This window comes from Amblyraja radiata, chromosome 24 (assembly GCF_010909765.2).
Source record: "Amblyraja radiata isolate CabotCenter1 chromosome 24, sAmbRad1.1.pri, whole genome shotgun sequence".
NCBI classification, from domain to species: Eukaryota; Metazoa; Chordata; class Chondrichthyes; order Rajiformes; family Rajidae; genus Amblyraja; species Amblyraja radiata.
Window position 1 is genome coordinate 34,689,408 of NC_045979.1, and position 11,390 is coordinate 34,700,797.

Consider the following 11,390-nt stretch of genomic DNA (forward strand, 5'->3'; position numbering starts at 1 on the left):
CCCCGTACTTCCCCTCCCCTGTTCCTCAGCTGGACTCGCACCGATTTCTCCCCTCAGTCCTCAGCAGAGGCCTTACCTTTGTACCCGTGCCCACACCACGATGTTCCAAGTCCCCAGAAGGGTCCCGACCCAAATCGTCGCCTATCCATGTTCCGCAGAGATGCTGCCTGACCCACTCCAGCACTTTTCTTCCTTACCAAGGTCAAGTGATTCACTGATCGAAGAAAGTGAGACACAAGGAACTGCAATGCTGGAATTTTGAGTAAAACCACAAATGCTGGAGGAATTCAGCGGTCCAGGCAGCATCTGTGGAGGGTGTGGACAGGCACCGTTCTGGACCCTTCTTCAGATGGAAGCAAGCCTGGGCTTTCAGAACACCTCCATTCAGTGTTCCCCAACTTCCAGACACCATTCTTTGTTCCAGTCTTTGTTACAGTTGTACAATACATTGGCGAGGCCCCATTTGGAATAGTGTCTTCAGCTTTGGTCAACCTTGCTACAGGATGTCACTCAGCTGGAAGGAGCGCAGAGAAGATTTACGAGAATGTTGCCAGGACTTGAGGGCCTGGGTTGTAGGGAGAGGTTCCTTTGACTGCAGGAGGCTGAGGGGTGAGAAATCATGAAGGGAATAGATAGGGTGAATGCACAGAGTCGTTCACCCAGAGGAGGGGAAATCAAGAGCCAAAGGAAACAAGTTAAAAAAGGTTTAAAAAGTTAGGAATGGATGACTTGGGCCGAAAGGCCTTTATCTGTACTATATGACTCTCTCTCACCATTGCCTCCTGCGCTGTTCTGCGTAGCTAACTCGCCCTGCAGCAAGGCACTGTGATTAACACTGGATTCAACAATTTCATTTAATCAATTCTGCTGATTTCACATCTCATTTGCAACAGATTTTTTTTTAAATCTGTCAATCCTATTTATAATTCCTAACCACCTTTCCCTAACAAGGTTTAGAGGGATATGCGTCAAATGCAGGCAGGTGGGACTAGTAAAGATACAGCACCTGAACAGAAAGTGACAGAAATGAAGGTTTCTTGCTTATGTAGCCATATGTTGATAGTTCATCTCAAGACACAGAGTGCTGAAGTTACTCAGCGGGTCAGGCAGCATCTCTGGAGAACTTGGATCGGTGACGTTTTGGGTCAGGGACCCTTCTTCAGACTGATTGCGGGAAGGGCAAGAAAGAAAGCTGGGAAAGAGGGGTAGGACAGAGCAGGGCCGGTAACAGGTGATCACAGGTGAGGGGGTTATTTAATAGATTGTTGGAAAAAGGCCAATTGGGTTTGTTACTAAACCCTTAATAACCAACCCAATAATTTAACCAATGTAGTCTGAAGAAGAGTCCTGACCCAAAACGTCACCTGTCCATGTTATCCACAGACCTTGCATGAACCCGCTGAGTTACTCCAGCACTCTGCATCTTTTTTGGTAAACCAGTACCTGCAGTTCCTGTTCCTACATAGTTCGTCTCATCTCAGTCACGTCACATAAAACAGAAGAGGCATTTTTGAGTAAAAACAATTTGTGTTTATATAATGATTTTAAAATTCTTTATTATTTTTTTTAAAATATATATTTTCATGTAACTGGAGTGAAAGTACTTTCTGGTCCCACGATTGGGTATCCAACCTCAAAGACATAAAACGCACAGCATTGAGAGGTCACCATCTAGTGCTCGTATAAGGTTCTGAAAATGCTCTGAAGATTTTGCTGGTGGTTTTTTTTTTAACAAAAAGCTCCATCACAATCGGTACATAATCTCGGAAATGTTTTGTGTGCGTGTTGTATGCAACAAGTGTCTGTGGAATAATGGCACGAACTTGTCCCAGTTTGATTTTGTCAAAATATAAATGGCCAGAATTCGAAGACTGACCTGTCGAACTTATTTTTCCCCACCGAATTAACAGATGCAAGCTTTTGTTTTCTTTGCCTGATTGAAAACGATTCACGATCGGAAATTTAGTATTTTATGGTGCCGATATATTAAGGCGTACAAGGGTAGCACTGGAGGGAGAGGGAAACGCAAAACTGAAATTCTCAAACAAAACCATTTCACATCTTGTTTTTGGTAACCCAGTGATATTTACAGCTGCTTCTGTACTGACTGGTTAGTTTAAATCTTGATACTCGTCATTAAATACGGTCAGCGCTGATTCAGGGAAAGACAGAAGTATCAGACGACAAAAGTGGCAATTGCCAAATAGGATCCAATGACCACCAGGTACAGGTTTTTTTGGGGGGTTTAAAAAAAAAATCATGGTTAAAATCAAGAGCATCTTTTGGAACTGAGGCCAAACTGAGCTTTAAGCTCAGGCTGTGGACTAAAACTAACAGGGAAAAAAACCAAAGCAAACAAAGATAATTATTTTAAATTACAGAACAATCATATCATACAGGTTCAAGTGATTTCACTAAGACAGCACTGTCACAATGCAGTGAGACAGTTATATCTCTCGGCAGTAAATTATAAATCAAAACACTCATTTGTAATTAGAATAGAAAAGAAAATACAAGCAAAAGACAGGCTGTTAAAGAAATAAGGTGCCTAGCTGCGCAGAAATGCTCTTCAATTACATTTAGCGAGCATTTAAACAGCTAGGCTTGCTCCTACTATACATTCTTCTATTGAGGCTTCGGACAACTTGGTCCTGGTTTCAACCATTTGGATTCTGGTCCCGCTAATACCTGGAGAGAAACAAATTGTTTTGGATTAAAGAGGGTTCCCTTGTGCTCGGATGTTTGGCATTGTTTCAACCCAAGACAATTAAACACTACCCCATCCTTCACGCTGCCTCGGCAAGGCCAGAAGCAGAATCAAGGACCAGTCTCACCACGGTCACTCCCTCTTCTCCCCTCTCCCACCAGGCAAGAGGTACGTACACAAGTTTGAAAATGTCTACCTCCAGATTCAGTTTCTTCCTCGCTGTTATCAGGCAACTGAACCGTCCTATCACCAAAACTAGAGAGCGGCCCTGACCCATCATCCACCTCATTGGTGATCATCGGACTATCATTAATTGGACTTTATCTTGCACTAAATGTTATTCCCTTTATCTTGTATCTGTACACTGTGGACAGTTTGATTTTAATCCTGTAATATCTTCGCTGACTGGATAGCCGCAGTCCTCGTGACAATAAACTAAATTAATTTCTTCAAACCCTCTTTCAGCTTTTTTTCTCTCCCCCCACCCCGCCTACAATCAGTCTGAAGAAGGGTCTCAACCCGAAACGTCACCTATCTACGTTCTCCACAGATGCTGCCTGACACGCTGAGTTACTCCAGCACTGTGTGCCTTTTTGTGTTTTAACCAGCACCTGCAGTTCCTTGTTACAACACTCATTAAGAGAGTTAGATGGAGCTCAAGGGGCTAGTGGAATCAAGGGATATGGAGAGCAGGCAGGCACGGGTCATTGATAGGGGACGATCAGCCATAATCACAATGAATGGCGTTGCTGGCTTGAAGGGCCGAATGGCCTCCTCCTGCACCTATTTTCTATGTTTCATTATGCCAGCTGTGTGTGATAAGAGGCACGTGGGCCAAATGCAGGCAGGTGGGGTTGGTTTAGATGGGGCATCTTGATCGGCATGTACGAGTTGGGCCTAAGGGCCTGTTTCCGTGCTGTACAACTCTGTACCACAAGGAAACATTAAACAGCAGACTATTAGTGGATTTGTGCCATGCAATGCAATGCGAGTAAAGGCAGGATGTAGTGCCCGGTGGGCAATGATCTTATTTTGAATGTTCATTGTCAACACCTTGAAGCTTTCCTGAACTGATTTAATGAATAGAGACACAAGGACCTACAGAAGGTGGTTCACAAAAGGAATGCATTGAATGACAACCTGTTCACCTTCATGACAGAATTAATGTCAGATGATAACTTTGATGAGAACCCAAGGAACAAGTCACTCTCGTAGCGCTGTAAATTACCGGATTATTAAGTCATTAAAATTCTTTCCTCCAGGGATTTCAGGATTATTATAACGGCTACACATGGTGGCAAGCTAAACATTGTACAAGCAGGTGGAGCATGTTAAATATGTGCAAACAGTTCCCCCTGATGGCTTAGTCAGTAATGACAGTCTGCATCCTAACCACAAGAATCAGATTCATTTCCTGCCCTATCTGCGGTGAATGTGTTTCATGCAGAATAACCGCTGAGACGATAACATCCGAGCTAAAGGTTAAATAGGTGTCATTGACATTCTGTAATCTCAGCCATTTGGTGTGACGAAGGCTGGAACAATGACGTTAAATCAGCATCAGGGTCAGTGTGAACATAGAGTCATACAACACAGATTAACAGGCCCTTCAGCCCAACTGGCCCATGCCAACCAAGGTGCCCTATCTACACTAGTCCCACCTGCCCATGTTTGGGCCATATTCCTCTAAACCTTTCCTATCCATAATGATCTGGAACCAAGTTGTCTATGTTGTAGAATTCCTTTCCAGTGTGGGATGAGGCAGGAACTATGGCACACATTAGCCTGGGTGGATGAAGAAAATGGGATGGAGGAGACAAGGAAGAATGCAAGGGAAAAGCAATTTAGGGAAAGCTCAGTGGAGCAGCGGTAGAGTTGCTGCCTTACAGCATGTTACATATGTGCAAACAGCTCCCCCTGATGGCTTAGCCAGTAACGACAGTATGCATTAGTCAGTAATGACAGTATCCAGAGACCCGGGTTCAATCCTGACCACGGGTGCTGTTTGCATGGAGTTTGTACGTTCTCCCTGTAACCTATGTGGGTTTTCTCCGGGTGCTCCGGTTTCCTCCCACACTCCAAAGACGTACAGGTTTGTAGGTTAATTGGCTTTGTTAAAATTGTAAATCGTCCCTAGTGTGTGTAGGATAGTGCTATTTGCGGGGATCGCTGGTCGGTGCAGACTTGGTGGGCCGAAGGGCCTGTTCCCACGCTGTATCTCTTTAAACGCTAAACAAGTAGCCATTTGTGAAACATACAAATGACCTGATACCAATCAACCAGCTGGGGAGATTGGACCACAACTATGTAAGAATGTGCAAACTCTGATTAGGGAAGGGTAGGAGACGCACAGAATGATACTCTCCAGCTGTGGGGGGTGGGGGGCTGATAATAATCCGGCTACATTTTCAGAACAAATATCCGTGAGATGTTTCGACTCGTTACTGGTCGACTTACAAGAATAGAAACTTTCCTCCATAGACAATGCAAATTGTTAGGGAACTGTATAATTTTCTCCAGAATGCAGTGATTAAACTGTCATGACTAAAAAGCATAAAAATTGATTTATTTTAAGGAAGAAACAAAGAACTGCTGATGTTGGTTTATAATGAAAGACACAATGTGCTGGAGTAAAGGGCCAGTCCCACTTTCACGACCTCTGCTGAGTTTGCCCTTGACTTATACACGCAGCATGGTTGTCACTAGGTCGTAGGTAGGTCGTGATGCTAGTCGGAGGTACTTGTGGCATCAAGTAGGTCGGGGCGTTTTTCTAGCCTGATGAAAAATGTCCACTGGTAAAAAAGGTCATGAATTAGGTCATGAAAGTGGGCTCTTAACTCAGTGAGTCAGGTAGCAGACTCTGGAGAAACAAAAACATAGAAACATAGAAAATAGGTGCATTCGGCAGGCTATTCGGCCCTTCGAGCCTGCACCGCCATTCAATATGATCATGGCTGATCATCCAACTCAGTATCCTGTACCTGCCTTCTCTCCATACCCCCTGATCCCTTTAGCCACAAGGGCCACATCTAACTGAGTTTATTTATTCATGTGTGTATATATTTATATCATGGTATATGGACACATTTATCTGTTTTGTAGTAAATGCCTACTATTTTCTGTGTGCTTAAGCAAAGTAAGAATTTCATTGTCCTATACAGGGACACATGACAATAAACTCACTTGAACTTGAACTTGAACTTAACTCCCTCTTAAATATAGCCAATGAACTGACCTCAACTACCTTCTGTGGCAGAGAATTCCAGAGATTCACCACTGAAATGTTTTCCTCATCTCGGTCCTAAAAGATTTCCCCCTTATCCTTCAACCTAAAAGATTTCCCCCTTATCCTTAAAGGGGATAAACATGGGTAGATGAGGTTGTGTCTGAAGAAGGGTCCTGACCTGAAATGTCACCTATCTCCAGAGATGCTGCCTGACCCGTTGAGTTGCTCCAGCACTGGGCATACTTTTTAATTATATAGGTTTTAATAACTATAATGGCCATAATTGAAGACTAATGGTCTCAAGGATATTCAACGGTTTCCTGCTCCGTCAACTTAGGTCAATGCCACTTTGGAAACATTAAACAAGGCCGTTAAATGCATACGTCAACTGTAAGATCCATGATGTTTGATTGTACCTGTAGTAATTCGGTTTGAAAGGTCCATTTTTATTCAGGCCAAGATATTTTGCCTGATCATCAGACAATTCCGTCAAGTGAGCATCAAAGGTTGGCAAATGCAGACTGGCCACATACTCATCTGTACAGACACAAGATTTATACGTTAGTTGCTGGAGAGAAGTATAGGACATCTGAATTTTCAACACCCACTGCAAGTTTCCTGGCCATCAACTGAATTATTTACCAAACGAAAAACCAACGGCAAACTGACAACCAACGCCAGAGATCCAGGTTCGATCCTGACTACGGGTACGTTCTCCCCGTGACCTGCGTGTGTTTTCTCTGGTTTCCCCCACACCCCAAAGACGGTACGGGTTTGTAGGTTAATTGGCTTGGAATAATTGTAAATTGTGCCTGGTGCGTGTAGGATAGTGTTGGTGTGCAGGGATTGCAGGTCGATGCGGACTCAATGGGCTGAAGGGCGTGTTTCCGCGCTGTAGCTTTAAACTAGACTAAGCTAGGGTATGGGCGATCGCTGGCCGGTACTGGCTCGATGGGCCGAAGGGCCCCGTTTCCATGCTGTATCTCCAAACTAAACAACCTTTGAAACTTCAGAATCTTATGTCCCACCACCACACTACACCATGCCACACTTCCCATTTCTCCTTATTCAATAACAAGGACATTACCGCTTACCCATCTTCTTGGGGAGAAGGTAGACATCTTGTTTGTAGCGACCCTCGGGCGCGTTGTAGAGCTCGATTAGAGCCAGAGCCTGCACAGAGATCAGCTCAAGTCACTAACGTATGCAATAAGCTGGACTGACATAAAGCCATTTACTTTTCTGGGAATTTGACCTTTTATTAAGTGGGGATTAAATGTTGTTTTTCCTATTTCCGCATTATCCTTTGAAGAGGTTTACTGGCTTGGCAGCTGCCACAGTGGGGCACTGGGACTTGTGACAAGGTAACAGAGACCTGCCTGTTTTAACCAACACTCCCTTCAGGCAGATTTGGCCCCATCTTGGAGTTGATTAATGGGTTTCTGTGTGCGTCTATTTCCACACGTAATGCTTCGGGGATGTTTATCTTCGTCGCGAACCAGATGCAGTCCATGAGATGACTGAAACTGGCTGCTCTTAAAGCACACGACAACAACATAAGAATCAAAACGTATGAAAACAAGGTTAGTCAAGGTTACAGCTGGCAGAGCCTCTCACGCAGCGTCAGAGACCCAGGCTCGATCCTGACCCCAGGTGCTCAATGGGCTGAAGGGCGTGTTTCCGCGCTGTAGCTTTAAACTAGACTAAGCTAGGGTATGGGCGATCGCTGGCCGGTACTGGCTCGATGGGTCGAAGGGTCCCGTTTCCATGCTGTATCTCTAAACTAAACAACCTTTGAAACTTCAGAATCTTATGTCCCACCACCACACTACACCAAGCCACACTTCCCACTATCTGAAAGGAGTTTGCACATTCTCCCTGTGACCACGTGGTTTTTCTCAGGGTGCTCCAGTTCCCCCCCCCCCCATCCCCCCATATCCCAAAGACATCAGGTGGTGAATGCACTGCCACAGACGGCGGTGGAGGCCAGGTCAATGGATATTTTTAAAGTGGAGATTGACAGATTCTTGATTAGTAAGTGCGTTAGGAGGGAAGGCAGGAGAATGGGGTTGACAGGGAAAGATAGATCAGTCATGATTTTATAGTGGAGAAGATTTGATGGGCTGAATGGCCTAATTCCGCTCCTGAAAATTATGACGTCTGGGTTTGTAGGTTAATCGGCCTCAGCAAATTGCTCCTAGTATCGGTTGTGGATGAGAAAGTGGGATGACAATGATCTAGTGGCAAGAGTCAAATCAAGAGTGCTTTATTGTCATATGTCCCAGATAGGACAATGACATTCTTACTTGCTACAGCACAACAGAATATGTAAACATAGTACATAACAGGAGAGAAAAAGAAGAAAAAAAGTTCAGTGTATATTTATATACATACACACACATACTCAATAAATAATCAAATATAGTGCAATAATAGTAATAGTCTGTTGCAGTTCAGAGCTTATTTGTTGTTGTGTTTAATAGCCTGATGGCTGTAGGGAAGAAGCTGTTCCTGAACCTGGACGTTACAGTTTTCTGGCTCCTGTATCTTCTTCCCGATGGTAGTGGTGAAATGAGTGTGTGGCCAGGATGGTGTGGGTCTTTGAAGATGTTGGCTGCCTTTTTGAGGCAGCGACTTCGATAGATCCCTTCGACAGTGGGGAGGTCAAAGCCGGTGATGGACTGGGCAGTGGTCCAGCGAATGGATGATTGATGGTTGGCATGGACTTGGTGGGCAGAAGGACCTGTTACCAAGTTGTAACTGTCAATCAATCAAAGTCCTTTTCACCGGTTGCAAAGATCAAATACGAGAGGGCATAGGTTTAGGGTGAGTGGGGGTTTAAAGAGAGTAGATAGGAGATGTACGAGGCAAGTTTTTCTCTACATAAAGAGCACCTGGTGTCTGGAGCGCACTGCAAGAGTTGGTGGAAACAGATACAATGGCAATGTTTAAGAGGCATTTAAACAGACACACGAACAGACATGGAGGTTATCGGAGAGACAGATTTCCTGTTCTAGTGCTTGTATTATTTGCTTTGTACAATTCACCTACCTGAGTGGTCGCTGTGATTGAAAGCACAAAGGTAGGCACAGTTGAACAGCTTAAGTTAAGAAGACGACCCTGAACCAAACAAAAAGGACAATTATTAAGCGGACATTTTAAGTTGTTCACCCTCGCCAGTCAATTGCTTTTCAGTGTTTACATGGTGAAACAGAAACCCAGTACAAACATCCACAGGTCAGTGACATCCATGCATAGCCTCTTTCGTAGCGTATGGTGTGCACAGCCTAAAGTTGTAGGACAACTTGTTCTATTTGATCTTATTTGATTGTGCACACCGGGTTGATTGCATTCGTCGAATCAGGGCGGACCAAGTGAAGGTTGCAATCTCTCACCCCCATGCATAGCCAGTGTACGTCAAAAGTGTTTTATTGCCATATGTACCGAAACGGAATAATGAGATTCTTACTTGCTGCACAAATAATCTGCATCTCCATCCAAGACCGCAAGAAATTGCAGAGAATTGTGGCCCAGACCATCAGACAAATCACCCTCCTGTCCATTGACTCCATCTACACCTCACGCTGCCTCGGCAAGGCCGCCAGCATAATTGAGGATGAGTCTCACACCGGTCACTCCCACATCTACCTTCTCCCATCGGGCAAGAGGTACACAAGTGTGAAAACGCACACCTCCAGATTCAGGAACAGTTTCTTTCCAGCTGTTATCAGGCAACTGAACCATCCTATCACCAACTGGAGAGCGGTCCTGACCTCCCATCTACCTCAGTGGAGACCCTCGGACTATCTTTAAATGGACTTTATCTTGCAGTGAATATTATGCCCTTTATGGTCCCATCCACCGGGAGGCGCTATCAGCAATGGCAGCCTCGCCAACAGTCTGTCTGTCTTTTCGTCTTTTTTTGTTATTTTTTTAGTGCATTTTAAAAGTATGCGTTAACGTTCTCTGTTTTGTTTTATGTGGGGGGTGGGGAAGGGGGCGGGGGAAACCTTTTTCAATCTCTTACCTTGCCGGAGATGCGACTGTTTTCCGTGTCGTATCTCCAGTCGCTCTGCGGCCTAACATCATGGAGCTGGCGGCCTTGCTCGAGACTGACTTTGAGCCCCACCGCGGGGCCGTGAACTTACCATCGGAGCCTGCGATCCCTTGCCTGGGATCGATGCTCCAAACGCGGCCTGCTGATTTCAACATCGAGGAGCTCGCAGTCTCGGGTAGAGGCTGATGTCGGGAAGCTCCAAGTCGCAGTTTTGACCAGCCCCGACCCGGGGTCCGATCGCCCGGCACAGGGGAGCCGAGATCCCCCCGATCCGGGAGCTCGATCGCCTCGACGCGGAGGGCTCAACCGCCGACTGCGGGAGCCAAGTACGCCACGACAACGGAAGATTCGAGTGCCCCGACCGTGGGAGAACAAAGAAGGGAAGAAGATTGAACTTTCGTTGCCTTCCATCAGAGTGAGGAATGTTGGGGAGTTGCTGTGGTGGATGTTCATGTTAAAAATGTATTTGGGCGTCTTGGTGCTTGTTATTGGTATGTCTGTGTGGCAAATCAAATTCATTGTGCGTTGCAAAACATACTTGGCTAATAAAGTACTATTATGATTATGCTGCATCCGCAAACTGTGGACAGCTTGATTGTAATCGTGTACAGTCCTTCTGCTGACTGGATCATATGCAACCAAAAAGCTTTTCACTGCATGTCGGAACACGTGACAATAAACCAAACATCCATGCATAGCCGATGCACATGATAAATAATCTCTCCTCAATCTCTTGGAATCAAGGGTCACCACAGAATTGCTGGGGCAATCCAAAACTAATCCCACCACTCCATCAACTGCCCGAATATCTTCTGTTGCACAAACACATTATTTCTCCACACAGGTTGTAGGAGAGGCTCTCTTGTCTAGTTAGATTTCTTTCAGGCCAGTCTGAGGCCAAGAAGCTGCCATGTGAAACACCACTCTACACGAGATAACTGCACTTGCAGCATCATTTATTTGGGCCCCATATCTGAGGAAGGATGTGCTGGCTCTGGAGAGGGACCAGAGGTGGTTTACAATAATAATTCCAGGAATGAGTGGGTTAGCAATACGATAAACGTTTGAGGCCTCTACTCGTTGGAGTTTAGAAGGTTGAGGGGGGACCTCATTGAAACTTACAGAATAATGAAAGGCATAAATAGAGTGGATGTGGAATGGATGTTTCCACTGGTGGGAGAGTCTAGGACCAGAGGTCATAGCCTCAGAATTAAAGGGCGTTCTTTTAGAAAGGAGGCGGGGAGGAACTTCTTTAGTCTGAGGGTAGTTAATCTGTGGAACTCATTGCCACAGAGGGCTGTGGAGGCCAAGTCAGTGGATATTTTTAAGGCAGAGATTGACAAATTCTTGATTAGAACGGGTGTCAAGGGTTATGGGGAGAAGGCAGGAAAATGGGATTA

At 45.1% G+C, this 11,390-nt stretch overlaps 1 protein-coding gene across 3 annotated transcripts in view; it reads right to left on the reverse strand.

The window, feature by feature from the left end:
* Positions 1-1,539: 1,539 nt before the first annotated feature.
* The window catches only part of LOC116987017 (S-adenosylhomocysteine hydrolase-like protein 1), a 62,854-nt gene continuing 53,003 nt past the window's right edge, over positions 1,540-11,390 (reverse strand). For all 3 annotated transcript variants that reach the window (XM_033042902.1, XM_033042901.1, XM_033042903.1), the window contains 4 exons: positions 8,985-9,053; positions 7,028-7,106; positions 6,350-6,470; positions 1,540-2,688 (listed from right to left, as the gene is read on the reverse strand). In XM_033042902.1, coding sequence (XP_032898793.1) covers positions 2,682-2,688; positions 6,350-6,470; positions 7,028-7,106; positions 8,985-9,053 — 276 coding nt within the window. In that variant the 3' untranslated portion in view covers positions 1,540-2,681. The remainder of the gene's footprint in view (positions 2,689-6,349; positions 6,471-7,027; positions 7,107-8,984; positions 9,054-11,390) is intronic.